The following is a 19321-nucleotide window of genomic DNA, read 5'->3' as shown; positions in this document are numbered from 1 at the left end:
GCCTCAGTGCTTTTACACCAACACCCAGTCTAGAAGCTGAGTGAATTTTATCAACTAAATGCAATTTCTTTCATTTCCAGGTCTGCTTAGTCTTTAAAACCACAATAAGCAGCATGCAAAAGGGCTGCCCATCTCCCACAGCCAATGTCCACCCCTCCAGCCAATGCAAGAGCAGAATGGTGAAAATCAGTCCTTCCACAGAGTTCCTATGGCAAAAGTATTATATATGCCTTCAGTTGCCAGAGGTGATACTGGCTGTGAATTAGAATTCAGTATCTTGGTCAGTCAGCATGGTATTCAGAAAGCAGCCGACTTTATATAGGATTCCCCTGGAAAGTGCTTCATCAGTGTTTGGCTCTGTAATAAGAGGCTATTCATCATAACACCTGGTTTCAAAGGCGCTCTGACTCCTCTCCTGGTGATACTCAAGGAAGAATGGCACTTACAATATTCTCTGAATTCCAGGAAAACATCATAATTTCTATAGGAAGATTAGTCATAAGAATGGAATTTCTTCTCTAACACCTTCCAGAAAAGTAGCATAACAATCCAACATTTGTGGCTTGTTAAATTCACAACATTGAAGAAAATTACCTTAGTAATCATTGCAATACTATCCATTAAAGTCTGGTAGCAAATGGTGTTTCTTTTAAGACACATCAGGTAATAATTTGTTATGGTGGTTTATCCTAACCAGTTTGGGCAGGTTCTAAAAAAGGAGCAAACACCAAATGTGTGGTTGCTCCAAAAACATCCTTCTTCTATTCTTCCCTCCTTCTATTCTTCCCTCCTTCTTTTCCTCTTCCACTGAGAATAGACCGAAGAGGCCTGACCAGCCCTACCATTAGATTATAACCAGGTAACACAGAAATTAATCAATTAATTTATTATTAATAGGAGCAATATGTAAAAGCGGAACAAATTGAAGATGTACTACTGAGCATGCTGTATCCTGCCGGTGTCTCCAAAAGACCTTTGTGATAAAAATGTACAGATTCTTTAGCTCTGAAAAGTCAAATATGCTAAACTGCAATTTCAAAAGGATGTAATCTTTTCTGTCTTCTATGTTCTTTTAGCATTCTTTTTTTTCTTCTGCTTTCTGCACTGCTGGATTTTAGCATCCATGAGTCATGTGATCCTTCTAGCATCAATATGTTTTTCCTTCTGAACTCTGCCAAAAGGCCCCTGCTTAGACTTTCTGCATTTCGATGTGCTGGTGGTGGTAGTGGTGGTAACAATGATGTCTGGGTTGACACCTTCCATTTAATTTATAGACAGAATTTTTTTGCTGCCGTTTTTTGAAAAACCACACTGCCAGTACAGCTGCAACCAGTAACAAGCAGAGAAGAATCACTATTACTGCAATGATAGCACCTTTACTGGGCTTGGGACAATCCTCTCCCTCACATGGCTCAGAAGTGGGGGCAGGCATTTCTCCAAGGCCCTGGGTGAGGTTTTCCTGCTCAGCTAATTCCTGGGATGCTGTGTCAGTAATGATATCTGGAGCTGGTGCAGTGGTTGCTACTTGTTCTGGGTAGATGGTTGTTTCTCTTGGTTCTATGTCTGGACTGTGATCGGAGGGGCTGACCGTCACCGAGGTTTCTGACATGGATGTTTTTAAGCTGGTTATGTCAAACAGCATTGTTGCACTGGGCTCCTGGGTCACAGTTTCCAGAGATGTAGCCGGAGGTTCCCATGTGGCATCATCATAACCCCTGCTCACACTGAAGCTCTCCAGACCACTCACTGCTGTAGGTGGTACCAGTGTCTCTTTAGCCCCTTCATCATCTGCGCCTGTTGTTGCTGCCACAATCTGTGTTAGACCTTCCTCTGGAGCTGGGCTGCCATTTCCCGATTTTCTCACTTCCACATGATTCGGTTGGTCAGTTGTGAGGATGATATCATCTTCTGTTCCCATCGAACCATCGACTTTATCACCCTCCTCTTCATCATCCTCTACCACCTCTTGTGTTACTGGATATCCATCTAACCACGACTCGTCAGTGATGGCAACTGCATCCATCACTGTCTTTGTGTCATTGGTTGTGAGAATGGGTCCAATGGGGAAATCCTCACTGTCATAAAACATTTTGGCACCAGGTTCATCATAGACTGTCTTCACTCCAATGTGGTTATCACCTTCAGAAAACTGTGCTTTAGTGGAATCATCTGTCTCTTTCTCTAATTCAGGATCACTGAAAGTTTCTGATGGAAACCAAAACAAATTTTTTTGGCTTAGCAGTGACACGGGGGACTCAGTTGGTGCTCTGCTTCCTTTTTCAGCAATGTCTGTGTGCTGGGTAAACCCTTTAGTACTTCCAGTTTTTCCTTCCTCTGAATTTTTACTGAAGGAAAGCTGTATTTGCTCCTGCTCAATTTCCTCTTCACCATTGCTATGGTCATTCTTGACAACAGGTATTGATCTGTCATCAGGAAAGTTATCTTCATAGTCAATGTGTGCCTCGGTTTCATCTAGAAACATTGAAAAAAACTTCATAAGCCAACATTTAATTTCTCTAGAAAAGCACAGAGCTCATTTCTTACAAGAAGCCACGGTGCAATGAGAAGTTACTTTTAGGCAGTATTTTTCATTCTGTGTTCTAGTTTATTTTAAAAGGGCATGGTCCTTGAGCTGTTACTCAATTTCAAGTTTTTTTAAAAAAATCACAAAAGGTGTCAATGCCAACTGCTAATATTTTACCTTTCCAGATTTAAAAATGCATATAAAAAACTCACTGTCTGCAGTTAGAGGACTTCCTTTGGTTATTGTTTTCTCAAACATTATCTGTCCCTAGTATGACTCTTTGCAAGATTTGAGAAAAAAATTTCATCTTATTTAAGCAAGAAATGCGTGTGGAGAGAAAAGTATAGTGAAAATCAATTATTAATTGGTAATTTAAAAAAAATACAACCAAACAAAACTAAAATTTTTACAGCAATTTCATCCCTTTTGAGCCAGATGATTTTAAAGAATTATATCCAGTACCTTATGCTCAAGATATCAAGGCACATTTTTATCATTATACTGCTTTTCTTCAATCACCTTTGTGTTACAGCGATACAGCCCCTGGGGCCAGAACAGTATTTCTTTTTCCATAAGAGCTCTTCAGAGCTCACTGAGGAAGACTCCACCACCAGGGCTGACACTGAGTTCTGCTTGTTTTCATCTGAAGAAAGCAAGATGCACCTGTGATTGCAAGGCTGAAAAACTCTGTCTTGAACACTTAAAGCCTAACACCTAGTTAACATGACAATACTGTCTGTAATCAACTCCCAGGCTTCCAGTTTTAAGGAATTAAATGTTGCCACAGAGAAAAGAAAAAAACCAAACCCAACACAAAACCAAATTTGTAAAAAACCCAAGTGCAACAGAGGGGCAGGTTCACTGCAAAGCTTGAGTTTGATTTAGAAATACTCCCCATGCCTCAACAGACCTACCACTCATAGCAAAATAGACTTGACTCAAAGCATGAAGTTAAATGTTTGAATTTGAATGGAATAATGCATTGTAATCTATATTTCTTCCACTATTCTAAAGCCTTAGCTCAATGAAAAATTTTCCAAACTAGACAGGGTGGTTGATTTTCAGCTCACACAAGTTTTACTCCATAGAAAGTTGATGTAATTGCTGAGATTTATGCTGGCATTAAAAGTAATAAAAAATAGTGCCTTGGAATATGGAAAATAAAACAAACTGAATCATGGTGAGAATTTTTCTTTTTAAGAGGGTGTTTAGTCTTTTATGAAGACAGTGAAGCAATAAACCTGGCATGACATGGAAAACACAAAATTAATAGGAGAACCTGTATTACAGATCAATGCCTTCATAAAACCTTATCTTGTTTTGCCTTTTTACACTCAACCAATTCTGAATTACATTTTCGTCTGGAGCCTACCTAAATTTCTGCCTGAGTCACATTCTCCTTGGAGACTGCTTCCCAGACTTCTGTCAGAGCCATATTTGGTCTACTCTTAGGAAAGATTAGAAATATTGTCAAACCAGTCTGACCAAAACCACTTAGCGGTGATACAGCTCACACCAGCTCACTTTTTGCCAAAACAGCTTAAGCCAGGTGCCAAAACAGAATGAGCACTAGCAAAAGGTATTTTCCTTGGAACAGCATTTGGGTCTACCAGAAACCAAAGCAGTTATGCTAAGGAAGCCCAAATGTGTGACCTAGCCTGCAGAGAGTTAATACCTCTGTGAAAGCTATCATGCTGGAGAGCTGGATGTTCTTAGCAGGTCCTCTCATCTCACAGGAAGTGCCAAAAACAGACCTCTCTCCCTCCTGGTCCCAGTGTCCTCATCTGCTTGTGTAATCCTCTGAGTCCTCCCCATCCTCTCCAAAGCAGGAAAGAACTTCCTTCTGGTGCAAGGATGATTTAACAGTCAGGGGAATACAACTCTTACAGTGGAAAGCTTCCTGGTAGGAATCTCACTTTTCTAATTAATCATGAAACCTTTTCCAATAGTATTTCAGACCTTTGCAAATGAATGGAGGATAACTCTGAATACGAAAGCACTTTAGCAACAGATTCATGAAGCTCTGCATGGCACTATCCATCACAATACAGCACTTCTACTAACCATCAAACACTAGTCTCACTTTGTCCTTTGTCTTGCTTCCACTTTAGAATTTTTCTACCCAGCTGGCACTCTCTTTGCATGGAAATGGTGCCTCAAACTATTTTATCCTCCTATCATCCATACTCCTGCTAGAGGTTGACATCTGGCATGCCTGCTTCACTAAAGTCCAGTGTGTCTGAAGGCAGTGTATAGGTGTCTGTTGTGTGTATGTAAACTGGACATCCTAATGTCAGAAGTCACCATTTACCAACTGTTACAGTCATTGTTTTACTTTTTGAGTAGAATCATCCCACCACTCTGTTTTCACCTCCATGTCTCTTGTACCTCTATTTTTGCCTCTCCTTTACTTTTCACACTATGGTAATCCAGCTGAGGTTGAAACAGTAATTTTATCGTTATGGTGTTCGAAAGCAGGCACACACATTCACGAACAAAGATTATGTCTGCATGCTTGTGTTGTTTCCTCCAGACCTACTTTTTAGTTAGCAGTATGAATTGGCAGCTAGCTTTCATCTCATTGACCAGTACCTTATGTATGAGTGGATCATTGGTGAATGCTTAACTGTAATAACATGCTTTTTACAGATTTTGAAGCTCTTTCCCTTTAGTGTTTCTCCTGCCATGTAGTTTCAGCCCTCTAGGAGAAGGTCCTATGGAGGCACATCAGGAAAAGGCATGTGCTCTTAAGAAAATGCAAGTCCTCAGTCTATCAGAACATAGTAAACATTTGGTGAACCATCAATTGAGTCTCCATCAAGCATTCTGTCTTTGGGCCCGATCCTGACTGTGGAGAAATGAATTGGTGTTTTCTTAATGCAGAGCTGAGGGAAGAAAAAGCCCATTGTAGTCTGAAGAGATCCTGAGATTGGAGCTCATTATGCACTGCTTGTCACCACATAAGGGAGTCTTGTTCCCTCTGACAATCAGATTGTGGCCCAAGTTGTAAAGCTGCTCTAACATATTTTCATATTCAATCTCCCGTATTTGTATAGTTTATAGCAAAGACTATCAACATCACTAATGTTAGCTTTTGGAATGCCAGAATGAAAGCAACTATTGAGCTCTCTAACCATCAAAGGAAATACAGACCCCCTTACTCTGAAGCTCTGATTTATATGATCTTGGATTGACTTACACAGTAATAATACTCTACTCTTTCTTTTGGACTTCAGACCTTCAAATGGGACTTGGACTCAGTATTTAGTGACTTTGTGTTACCATGACAATTTTAAAGTTCACTGTCAGCTTGATTTTCCCGGGCTGTATTTCACAACTTCCGCACTTCTTTTTGCTCACCTCCTCAGCACTTTCCTGAACTTTCCAGCTCCCTGAGTGCTGGTGTTGGTACTGAAGAGCAACAACCAAACTAAATTCAGCTCCACCTCTTGTCCAAAAAGTTGTAAGCATTATTTACAAACATTTTTAAAACCACCAGCAACTGATTAAAAAGGGATTGAGTCTTCCTTTATACCTAGGCAGGGTGATTTTAAGAAGAGCCAGCACTAAAATTAGTTTATCCAAGACCAAAATCTTTCTATATTTGGTCATTGTTATATCTCAACCATACCTTTCTCCGGCAGACATAAGGATCAGTGAGTTTTCATTCACTGTCTGAGGGATTACTGAGTCTGACATTTACAGCAAGGGATGCTGAAATTACATACTACCAAAGATGTGAAGGTCAATTAAAAAGTAAAATACTTTTAATTCTTGATTTGTTCTCTCTGGGAAGTGTCCAGTCCTAGTGAGTTTTCATCTCCTTTAGTTTTTGATCCTAATGTGAAAATAGTGACCAAACACAGACAGGCAAAAACAAAGAGCCTGATTTTCCACCCTCTAAGATCAGTTAAATTTTTCTTCTAGATAGCATATTGGCATCCAAGCTCTATTTTGAGCGTTGCTATTTTGGACAACCATAAAGTGCACTGCATATTTTATGGGTGTATTTTTGGAGTACAGGAAATTGAAACTTGATTCTATATAGACCATCATTATAAACATTTGTACAGTATAAAAACATCTTTATTCTAAGAATCTCAAAGTAGCTACAGCAAACATTAACAAGACAGCATCTGTCTTTAAGGGTGGGAAGGAAAAGAGCATGTAGACTCATTTGCCTAAGTCAGATTTGTGAACTACAGCATCTCAAAGAATTATCCATTTGGTTTGGATCAGGTACACAAACTTTTCTCTAGTTAACCACAGTGTGCTAGACAGAAATTCTGTTGCCTTTTGTCTTTTACAACAGCTACAAGAAAGAGAATATTTTTTATTCCAGCAGAGCCTGCTAATATAAATAAATAACCCATCAAATTTTTTTTAACTTATTCCATTTGGCAGAATCAGTTCATGCCAGATCGATACTTTACATTAATCTAATAAAACCTCTCAGTGACAGGCCTGAAAAAGGAACCAAGTTTGTCATAACAATTGTTTTGACAGGCCACGGACATATTTGTTCCTGATTATATATGTCTGTCACAACTATTCCTTTGCACTCTCAGAATGGAAAAAAAAAAAGTATTCTCAAAGAAGATCAGAAGCCAGAGACATTTTGTTTGATTGTCCTCATTAAAAAAAAAAATTAGAAAGAAAAAAGAATGTGCTAGCGAGTTGTGCTTACAGACCACATGATCATGAATCAATATTATTCTTGAAAACTCAGAAAGCAATGTTTGAAACAATGAGAATAATTGAGCCAGGCAAAAACACTGGTAGCAGCAGATTAAGTGGTCAAACAAATCCTTACACTGACATCAGAAGGATGGTCCTCAGCCTGGAAAAGTTAGGCTACCTCGGAACACACTAGATGAGTATCCAGTTGCTGACACTGGAGAAGTTCCTTAGGTGTGTAGAAGATATGAACCCTCCTGCCACAAGCATAGAGCTGGAAAAACCCAAAATAATCCAGGGAAAAGGACAGATATATGACACTCTTTGGAGCCAGGTTTAGGGCAGAGATGGGACAGGATTTCCCAGCCATCTCATCTGCCTTCTCTTTGAGGAAGCAAACCCTAGAGAATGCAGCCTAATGCAGTCCAGCCCTGACCCCCGCCACTGAAGTGTTGGTATTAATGCTTCTGATATTGAACTCAGGGTTTATTTTGGGAAAAAAACAAATGTCATTTAGTCTCTGGGCTTGCAGGACAGCCACAGCACAGCACATATACATCTGCTTTCAGACCTTACTACAATGCTCTTCAGGATATATTTTGTGAAAGAAATGCATTCCCTCCACAGAAATAGAAAAAATAATAAATGGCAAAATCCATGTATTTCCCTGTTTTCTCCTTAAGGTCACTTTGTTCGGCTGAATATCCCTGTGTTTTTAGCTAGAACACAGTGTGTTTTCATGATGAGGAATTACAGGAAATAGAGTCACATTTTTTTCTTAAAAAGCATTCTTAATTAAAAATTACCGTCCATTAGCTGGTGTGCACAATGTACATTACAGCCATTTGTGACGTACTGCTTTCCTAATTCCCATCATACTTTACTGTATCCAGAATCCACTTAAATTTCCATCATACTTTACTGTATCCAGAATCCACTTAATATAATCCCTAACTTTTTTTTTTCCATTTTACCCATAGCCAAGTTTTGCCACGTATTTTGCATTATATGTCTATTTGATTATATGTGCATTTTAAAAAATTTTAATTTGCAAATCTGCTGACTGTATGGCTGTATGCTTACATCCCAGGTGCCAGAATGGACTGTATCTCTTCTTACTGGATCAAAACAGAGAGGAAAGATGATCACAAAGAGACTTCAAAGAACATCTTAGTGCTATATTTAGACACTGCTATGATGGTAGTTCTGTGACTCCGTATTTGCTCTGCGTGAGCAACTGGGAATGTAAAGCCAGTCTGATGCATTTACACAAACAAGAAAAACATGAAATTGTTGCTGTTTAGTCTGATATTCTGCCAGGACAGCTGGGTAAGATAATGGGGCAGTTTTCAAGTAGAACAATGATACTCAGGTGTAACACCCACAAATCTCAGAAAGCTTTATGAAATTGGGTAAATGTCATGACTCTTCCACAGATGAGGTGGAGCAAGGGGCAGAGAGCAATATAGTGACTTGTCTCTAGTCTCAGAGGCAGTGCAAGATGTAGGAACAGGCCTTAGCTCTCTTAATGCTCTGACCAGAGTTTTGTCCCCATGGTTCCCTTGTGTTGGAGTAAGAGCATCGGGACCACTTTACATTTCCCAGTCTCTCACCCAGCACAGATGCAGAGCAAGGGCACTGTATCATCTTACCAGGCTCTAAACATAGCACTTACATGTTCACTGAAGTGGCTTCATGAACATCTTTCCATTGATGTCAGCCAGTTAGGACAGAAGTGGTCCAGGCTGCCAACAGCAATATAAATTCTCTATTAAGCCCCATCATTAACCTTCATGACAGGGAAGGTGCTCTCTTGCCTCAAAGCACTTAAAAATCAGTCTGTGTGCTGACTTCTGGAGTACTTAATAATTGTTCTTCTCTCTCCTATGACCCTGAAATATCAGTCAACTCCAAATCGGCTTCCTTTTAATTAAATTCCTTTTTTTGGTTTTTTTTTTTTACTGGATTCTTACTTTTTAAAATATAATGAATCCTAGTATCACACATTTTAATCATCTTGTAGTCTTCTTTCTTGAAGAATTATGATCAGGAGGATTAAATATATAATTACTACTTGAACACTTTATTGTATTTTCTATCCCATGTCCTTATAACATTTGAAAAACATTAAACAGAGGAAACCTCCCAGCATTAAGTCTATATCAAAATAATTTTAAAAATCATAGTCCACAATATCACATCTGCTCCCAAGTTTCAGTGTTGATGTTTGTGATTTTACAGCCACACTTTCCTATTTCTTTTAAAAATATTTTTCTCTCCCCTGCGGCTGTGTGAAGGGCTCAGGCAAAACAGGGGAAATAGACTATTTATCCAGAGAAAACAGTGAAACACACACAACTTAAACAGCCTGATTCTTTGTATTTCTTACTTTGGTGTAATACAGCTTTATATCTATGTGTGATCAAAGTTAGCATTTCCACTAACCTCAGTGAAGGAAAAGAATTGTCAATTTGGAGCAGATTCTGGGAGATTCAGACCTACTGGGTTAGTTGAAGATGTCCCTGCTTATTGTAGGGGGGTTGGGCTAGATGAGCTTTAGCAGTTCTTTCCAACCCAAACTGTTCTATGATTCTTTAGTCTATGATCAGATGAAGATACTCTTTTTTCTTCTTTTTCCCTCCCTGTTTCGCCTTTATGCCCTGCATTTTTTTGCTTAATTATCTGAACTGCTGCTTGTAAAAACAGTTTTAGAAGCTGCAATAATTCAGAAAAATGCTGGTGCTTTCATTTGTTATTTTTTGATATATCTATCCCAGTTGGATGGGTTTGAGAACCTGGTTCCCTGGTGCACAGACATGACTTACTTCTACTAGGAACAAGTTTGACTTTTTCTCATGATTATCCATTGCCTGATGGTATATTCATGAGTAAAAATAACTCCTTGCAAGCCTCTGGGCATTAAGGAATATATAGGTTCTGAAACTGATATACGAGCTCCAGCCCATATAGATAGCTCAGCTACCCAACAGCTGCCCATTCCTTTGCTTAAATTTTAACCATTTTGCCAGAAATACTACCTTAAAGATATGATATCCTTCTCCAAAAAATACTAAGAGACTCTGATGACCATTCTTAAATACTGGGGAAAATGGTGGGTTTGTGCATAGAGCAGGGTAATGTGAGAAAGCAGAATTCAGATTACATCCACAACTGAACTCATGGTACTATTTAGCTTATGCTTAAACAAGGGGAAAGTTAAAAGACTGTTGTAGAACTTAACACATAAAGGTGTATTTTATTAAGGGTTTAAATTAAGGAAATGTCATTTTACAATTTGCTTGGGGGGTTTGTGGTTTGGGTTTTTTTTAGAAAAATCTTTTTCTGAGTCAAATAATTTGGTAAGAAAATCCACTTTCATTCTTTTTAATGGAGTAAATATCTGGGCAGCTACTCTCCTGCTTGTAGGCAAAAGTCCTGGAGGCATGATACAAGATAAAAGCTGTTTGTCATTTTATTGGGGCAAATTTAAAAATCATACAATTTTTGTGTCACAGTTTATTTGGGTGGCACAAGCAGCTCTGTTAACTTACATAGGTCTTTAATGTTCCCAACCTAACAAAAGGGAGCAGCATTTATCATACATGTAAGGGCAGAAGTTCAAGAGTGTTAAAGCTGAAGGAAAGGCCTAGTACAAGCTCTGATCAGCCACACTGGCTTATCATAAAAGGCCAGGAGACAAAGGGAAGAGCTTAAAAGATTGTTTTATATTGAATGGATTCTGCTACCCAGAGAGAAACTTTATGTTCGTGGAAGTATGAGACAGTTATCTTTTCCTGTGGTTTCTTGGAGATGCCTACCAATGGGATTGTAAAAGTCCTGTAGGGCCAGCTAAGACATTCACCAAGACCTCCACCAGCACTGCAAGTGCCCAGGACACATCCCCACAACCCTGGAACCACCTGGATAGGCTGCTGGGAGACCGTGACGTGCCGGAGGGATGCTCCAAGGGCAGGGTGAGCTCACCTTTGACACAAGCCTGGACCTGCCCGTACCACTCCCCGCAGCTGTCGCAGAGCAGCGTGAACGCCGTCTCCTTGTTGCCCATGACGTACCCCGCAGCACACACGTACAGCAGCTCGTCCCCCATGTCAAAGCCAGTGTGGCCATGCAGGATGGTGTGGGGGAAGGATGGTGGGTCCCCACAGGGCTTGTCTGAAAGGGAAAAGGAGATGACATTGTAGAGGCCTCGCCACAGTCTTTTAGGGCAGTACTAGCAGCAGTGCTAAGAGTTACCCTGAGGATAAGTTTATACACGTCCACAGAAATTGTACATCTCATCTGTTTCATGCCCTTATGCCCCTTCACAATTACTTCCAGCTGTAATTGGGAAGGTATGTATCGGGCTATAACTGCGATGCGATATCTGTTGTGCGATAGCGGTGATGTTATTGACGTCGGACAGTCACGCAACTATCTAGAAGGGCTTTGTTTCAAACAAGTCAGGATGCCAAAGCACAGCTGTCTTCTCTGCCTGACTCTACAAATGCTAACAAAAGCCTGGGCAGGTTGGGACTGGAAAGCAACAGCTTGGTCACCGTCATTTTTCTTAACCACAGAAATGCTTGTGAAATTGTTTAAGACCGGCATTTTGATCTCTTCTACACTGTAGGAAGCCAGCAGAGGCTGAACCATGGCCCAGTCCACATTCACAGAAAGAAAAGGTCCAGGTGAACACCAGTCTATTTCTATTTCTATTTTCAGACTATTTCTAATCTTCTAGTCTCTCAAAATCAAGTGTCTTCCCAGATATTCAAATTTCCCTTTTTAGGCTAGAGACACCCTAAAATAAATAGTGATTTGTGCTCTTCAACTTAAGAACACCTAGGGGCAATACAGCTCTGCTGTCTGTGAGAATCTGAAGAGCTAAATTTATCAGGGTGTAAAACTCAACAAGATGTTTGATAATATTTTTGCTGACAGCATTAGAAGCCAGGAAGAAAGATTATTATGAACAAGAACAAAACTGGTTTTGGGGCTTCTTTGCATTAATGAAGTACGGAGGGGAGACAGGCTGACAGCTGCCACCACCAGTGTAAACTGAATTTTAACTCTCTTTTTCAGGTTTCAATCTTGGCCATTGTTTACAAGGAAGATCCAGATTTTCTAGGGAACTTCCAAGAATTGCGGATTCTCTTTTCTCATATGCCTTCCTCTCTTTAAGTGCTCTTTGGAAGGGGTTTGTCATGTCCCTTTTCCCTCCATGTTTTTTACAGTCTTTTTTGGAATAGGTACCTCTTGGTTACAGAGAAACAAAGCAAACAACAACAACAAAAAACCTATAATTAAAGAACGTGGATTTTACCAGGAAACTCAATGGTCAAAGTCTGAAGTATTGGTGTAAATTATCACTTCTATATTTTTTCTCAAATCTGGGAATTTTTCCCAGTGGTTCTAGGACCCTTATGGACTGTGTTAGAAAAAAAACCTCTTCCTCTTGCCAACATAGCTGAAGATCCAAAAGCTGCTTTTGTCCAGATACAGAACAACCGAAATGAACACTTGCATTCTGGAAATTATATATGATGAGGGAAGCATAGGGCTAAGTCTATGTTCTAGTATTGATCTCTCCTCTTGAAATAGTTTGCCTTGATACAAAAACCTTATTGCTTAGCTGGTAAAGCGAAGATCATGCTCCTCGAAAAAGTTTTTGTTTGGAAGCTGAAAAGACTCCCAGACCATGTTCCTAAGCATGCAGAAGGAGAAATATCTTCAAAGAGCATCCTTGCTGTTCTGCTAGAGTCTGCTTTTAGGGCATCATCACCAGAGGATCTTGCAAGCAACAGTTCCACTGACACCAGTTCATGTCCGGGGCTTTCAGTGGGCAATAGGCTTGACAGAAGATCTTTTTCCATCTTCCTTCTGCAAAAGCTCAGGCTTTCCTGCTTTTGCCACAGGGACATTTATGCAAAATCCTTGTGAGTCCCAGGCTGCAGCTTTTCCCATCACCTACCCACTTCTGACCCAGGCACAGTTAAACTTATGTTTATTTAGAAATAACATTAGTTATTTCTAATAAAATTATGTATTCTAATATAAAATATAAATATAAAATATAATATAAATAATGTAATACAAAATAATGTATTCTAATAAAATGTATGTATTTTGCCAGTTGTGTACCTTGTAGTGAAATGAAAATCCTGTTATAAACATCCACGCTCTGTGAAAGTTCCTTTGGATCAGACTTTTGGAAATCAGACCTGACTAACCACTTCTCTATAGGGTATGCTGAAAAATATCAGCCACTAATATAAGGGACATGCTACTGAAGTCAAAGCTTTGAAGTCTTTTCTCTATACTCTACACACACACACATATATACACTGTCTAACACCTTCAGAAGTTAGTGGGAGTTATGCACACACACACTGACAGAAAAAACAAGATCTTGAGGCTACACAAAGCTCATTTTATATAGAGTCTTATGGAGGTTTGGCATCCGAGGAAGTGAGGAGCAGTTAGCAGCTAATGCCTTTCCTGTGAACTGGTCGGATGAATAGAGATTGATGTGGATGAAAGGAATTAAAAATTATTCTATCGCCTCATAGGAAGGCTACAGAGCTGTGCACTTCATGTACTTTATTTATGTAGCTACTTCCATCCGTACAAATGGGAGCTTTGTATCTGTTCTGAGGGAGGTATTGATCCCAAGGCTATATAGGACAATTATACATCAGAGAGTATTCTTATCTACAAAGCCTTGCTTCTTAATCCTGTTGCCAGAGGAAGCAGAAAAGCAAAACATTAGTTAACTATGGCAAACACATTCAAAAAGCATATTACAAACTTCCAGGAAAGAAGAAAGCTGAAGGGATCTTTACAGTAAAATTTGACAACAAATATGGTAACAGAATTATGAGAGCCTGAAAGAGAGATCTGGCTGATGCATGAATAGAACAAAAAAAGCAGGGATTTTAAAGGTGTTCATGGACCAACACTGTATGGGGAGCTTTTGACTCTCTCATACAAGATGGTACAGTCATAACTCTGCTGCAAAACACATTGAGTGACAGCATGGACAAGCATGAGTGAAAGCTGATACACTGCAAAGACAAACTCAAGTTCCTACATCCATTTTGCTGCTCCTCTCCTGCACAAGATGTACAGGAATTTTTCAGGTTACAGCATCTTATGGCTCCTTGTCCTGCTGCAGTCTCGGTTGCTATGACAATCCCTGCTCAGCCTTTTCCCAAACCTGCTCTTTCTGGCACATGTATAGAAGTGACACTGGCACAGCAACTCATCTAGCTGAGCCACTTCTGGGGACAGGCTTCAGGTTTTTGTCTGCAGCCTTTGTATCAGGAGCTGGAAGAGCATGGGCTTATTTGGAACAATAGTCTGTGCTCAGTGCTGGCATTCAGGCCATTTTTCTGCTGGAAGAGAGGAGGCAGATCTGGGCCATGAAGCGTGACAGAGGGTGTGTTGGCAGCCGCTTGTCATGTAGAGGAACAGTAGTGTTCTTTGTTAAGGCAACCACAGAGGTTACCTGCAGTGGTGCTGTTGGTAGATGAGGGCTGGGCTCCTCCATCCATCTGGAGCACTGATTTTTCCCTCATCTATCTTCCCATAAACCAGCATATTTTCTTGCTACATGCAAAAAAATTAGCCCAATTCATGCTTCCCAGTAAAAAAGCCAGATCTGCTTGATACTCCAGGGCCATCCAGCAGAGTATTGAGCAGGACCCATGCTCTGCCTGCTTGTGTCCAAGATCACATCTTAAACCTGGAAACTTGGAATTGGTTTCTAGACATCATGACCCTTCCAAAATTTTCTACATGTTAACACTGAGATCAAACACATAACAGGGCCCCATATATTGATAAATGACCTCCAGTAAGTGAGGGTGAATTTGGCTTCAGAGCTAGGCAGCACAGCACAGATATAAGGAAATTAGTTAAAATTCACAGGAGATCCTCATGTCAGCAGTAATTTGGCACAGACTGTCTCCTGGAGTGAAAAGTCACCACTACAGTCAGGAAAGACCTCAATGTACATATGTGGAAATCAGAACAGGGTCAACATCTGGTGAATTAATGGGAATAAGTGGCACAGCAAAGATATGGGTGTTGAGCATAGATATGTTAGGGCTAGTGACAGCTCTGGTTACAGACCTCTTTAAGACTCAGTAACTATTTTTTACATGGGATGAAAGAGGTCTCCTGTTAATTGAGTTATCACATTCAGTCATGGTTGGCTTTTAGGAGAAATACCTCCTTAGTGTAGTAACTTTAACCCCAGAGCATGTGTGGAAAGGACTTTGTGACAGTTGATTCCTGATGAAGAATTGACACATCACTGTAAGAACCCAGCAACTCTCCTCTCCAGTCCAAATTACACCAGAAGCATCTTCTTTATTTGAACTACAAGCATCCTATTAGTCTGTAAGATTTTTTTTTTTGATTTCTTGATAAAATACTGTCTATAGAAAGTACAGCCTGAGATCAATGCAAAAAGAAATCAACAGAAAAAAAGATCCAGACTTCGGCTTCCACATCAACTGGCAGAACCAGGAGTTTACTGAAATCTGATTATTTACAATTGCTACTTTAACTGTTTACCATGCTCTGAAAGCTGACATGAGACATCCACTTTGACATAAAACATCTCCTGTTACAACCGTCCAATTCAGCAGAGTTTTTCCAGAGAAACCACTGGAATTTTTAGGATGTCATCTTGTCATTAAGAAATTAGAAAATGCAGCTCTTAACAGTCAGACCTGTGAATGAGATGAGTGAGGATGTTTATCTTTCCCCTTGATTGCAGAGACCCTAAAGTATATGGAATTTTTCTGTTTGGATAAAAGTGCTGTGTACAAAAAATCAAAACTCAGTCATAGCCAATGTAAGTCTTGCTCGTAAGCTACCCAGGCTGCCAATACCTCTTACATCAGACAGGTCATGTAGGACTTTATGAGCTTAAGTGACATCACTAGAGAAGTGGAAATTAACTGTCACCATTATGCAAAGCTCTGAAAAAGAAAGCCGTAGCACCAAAAAAAAAAAAAAAAAATATATATATCTACAACAAAGCATGACAAATACAAAAAAATAGTTCAAATATTACACAAAGCAAACTGCAGTTTGATTGGTCTTGTAAAGTACACTTAATATATTTGCTGTAAAGAACACACTAATTTCTTTTGCTGAAAAAGGCTAACTGTAATATGTACATAAGCCATCAAGCTTTGACAGATGTCTGGAGCCAGCAGTCATGTTTAAAAAATTTTGATTTGCATTTATGCTCTACTCTACTACAAGTTGCTGCCTGTTTAGTTTTCCTGTGGTGGCAGCAAATCAAAGCCTTATGGAACAGAGATCTTATTTGTTTCCTCTAAATATCTGTGGGTCACTGAAAGAAAGAACCAGTAAAACTTGGGAGTTATTAACAAAGAGATCTTTCCTTTGGTGCAATAAAAACACAAGAAAGAAAACCAAGAGGATTATATATATATATATGTATATATATGGAATTGAATGTTGTGTAGTATTAGAAAAAAATATGGCAGGAAAAATTCCAGCTTTCTGGTCTTCTTGCTTTATCTACTTAGAGGCATTTTCTTATGAGCTTTGATATACACACTCTGTGTGCCAGATCTAACTTATGTGTGATACTGCATTTTCAGAATTGGCAGAATCTAATGTATTTTTAGGCATTTTTTGGCACTCACAGCTAATAGGGAAAGTTTCTCATCTCAGCAGATCCTGAGCTGGTACAGAGTTGTCTCGTTCTAATGGCTGCATAAAACATGTGTTTATGAGATGCTGAGAAGACACATTTCTCTGTACTGTGAAAACTGCAGCTATACTCAGAGCATTCATAAAACATTACAGCTACATCTTTCCTTGTCAAACAAAACCCTTAGAATCAATTCCCCATAAAAGATAACTCTTAATCTCAAAGATTGCTGTGATTCTTCTGTGTGTACAGAACAAAATCCATTTCAGAAACAAAACAAAAGACTTTCTTCAGGACTTTTATTTGTAACAGCTTGATGTTATAATCACACCCAGAGCTCTTACTAGCATCTACTGCCCTGGTGTAGGGGCATGATGAGGTGTGTGCTTAAGGAATTTGACTCAGCTCATTTGCAGGGTAAACATTAATTGAGTAAAGATTAGTTACAAATCAAGGGCTAAGAAGTGAATTTGTGATGGTTTGTACTAGAACTTTCATGGTGTTTCGAGATGCACTCTGCACAGTCCTAAGAACCGAAAGTAGAGTCGTGAAGAGTTACTAACATCAGCTTAATTTCTGCAGTAGAGGTTGATGTGACAGTTCCTCTATCTGTTTTCAGCCTAAAAGTCTGTATGAGCCTATGGCTCATCTCAGCCAAGTCTGACAAAGAAAGAAAACTGCTGTCTGCTCATTATTAGTTGGATGGATATAAAAGAAATGAAAGTGCTGGGGGGACATAGGTCTCAGTGTAAGAAATCTGGGATTTATCCCTTCCAGCAGGGCAAAACAGCTTGCCTTTTGTACTTAACTCTAATGTATTACTGTGTTAGAATTGCAAATGTATAGATTAAAAGTGATGTCCACTTTTCTAAGACTAAAAAAAAGTTCATGAGGTTTCTAGTAAGAAACAACTCATTAATCCAAACTTAGATGTGTAGTTATTTGCCACATGTACATAAGATCAGAACAGATATGCTGTGTGTGAAGTTGTGGTGCAGAGTTTGCTCTGGCTGCTTCTTACTGGATATTTGCTAAAACTGGAAGTGGCATCCCTGAGGATGTTCTTTCATCAGTCAACAGTTCTATGCTGGCTTGTGTGTTTCTGTTGTAATGTTCAGGCTATTTCCTTTCCGGACTTTGCTCTTTCTCATACCAGCTACAAACCAGGTTCTGCCACACAACTTCACTTAAGTCTTTTGGTTCAAACATCAGCTCTGCATCCCAAATCTTTATATATTTAAAGAAGAGGGAGCCTTAGAGCGATCCAGAAATGTTTCTGTGCGTAAGGACTACTTGATGAATGCATTGGGATGACCATCCCATTCTGTCATTAGAAAATTCCCTGAAGAACAAAACAACTTCTTCATAAACTTTTTCTTCTTTGCAAACTATCTGAATTTCCCCAGAGTTTTAACTATGCAGTTCCTGAGTCCTAGGTAGTACTCCTTTCCAGCATAACCTTGTGTGATTATGTTCTTTTACCACAAGCAGTAACCAAATGCAGGAGGTAAACACAGCTCCTTCTGCAAGATCCAGCTCGGCGGGAGCAGGTGGGGACAGACAGGGAAGCACAAGGGCACAATGGAACAATAGCAGCCAGAGCAATGATTTCAGCGTCCCACAGCTGTCCCACCCACTGCAAGGTTTTTCTCGGGGCGGAGGGGGGGATGATGACAAAGGAGATTTGAAGGAAGACAATGAGAGAGTTTTGCAGATGTTTACAGGGAGCTGCTCCTATATGTGAGGAGCAGCATGGAAGAAAGCACAAAGGTGCTTGTGTCACCACAGTAGCAACAGCTAGACAGAGCTGGCATCGCTCACAGCAGCACGGAGCCTGGAGTTGATATCACAAGGGTTGCTTGAGAGGATGGTCAAGCTCTCCTAAATCATTCTTTCTAAAAAGAATGGTTTGATACGCATCAAATATGCATCACCTCTGCCACATTTCATTTCAACCCTATTTTCATCCACAGTGCTGCCACTGACTGTTTATCAGAATGCCCCCCTGTGTTGTGAACTTACTGTTTCTCAGTAAATGCCATCTGCTTACCCTTGCTTTTCTTGGAAATCAGATGCAAAAACTCACTGCAGACATCAACAATCTGTTTCAGGGTTTTCCAAATTCCTTTACACTATCCTGCCTATCAGTAAAAATTTACTTTTGTCTTCAGAATTCGTCCTTGCTTCTGGGTTCTGGAATTTAAATATCAAAAATCAAAGCACCAATTTACACTGGAAATAATTTGGTTTTCAGAGTCATCTGGAACATATCAGAGTCCCTTAGCAGGCTGGTCTACACTTGTTGAAAAAACACCCAAACCAACCAAAGCAAAACTGAACTAAAATGGAAACAATGAAGCTATTTGCATACAAATGTTGTATACTGATAGATATGCAACAGGGTGGTGTTTTGCAGCTGGAAG

At 39.7% G+C, this 19321-nt stretch overlaps 1 protein-coding gene across 1 annotated transcript in view; it reads right to left on the bottom strand.

Annotated features, from left to right (window-relative positions):
- Positions 1 to 776: 776 nt before the first annotated feature.
- Positions 777 to 19321, bottom strand: part of SUSD5 (sushi domain containing 5) — a 39332-nt gene continuing 20787 nt past the window's right edge. The window contains exons 4-5 of the mRNA XM_085051511.1: positions 11186 to 11374; positions 777 to 2472 (exon numbers count right to left, since the gene is read on the bottom strand). Of these exons, the coding sequence (XP_084907637.1) occupies positions 1190 to 2472; positions 11186 to 11374 (1472 nt within the window). The 3' untranslated portion in view covers positions 777 to 1189. The remainder of the gene's footprint in view (positions 2473 to 11185; positions 11375 to 19321) is intronic.

This window comes from Lichenostomus cassidix, chromosome 2, assembly GCF_008360975.1.
Source record: "Lichenostomus cassidix isolate B80296 chromosome 2, HeHo_3.0, whole genome shotgun sequence".
Classification (NCBI taxonomy): Eukaryota; Metazoa; Chordata; class Aves; order Passeriformes; family Meliphagidae; genus Lichenostomus; species Lichenostomus cassidix.
The sequence above is the reverse complement of the archived record's forward strand: the minus strand, read 5'-3'. Positions and strand labels throughout refer to the sequence as shown.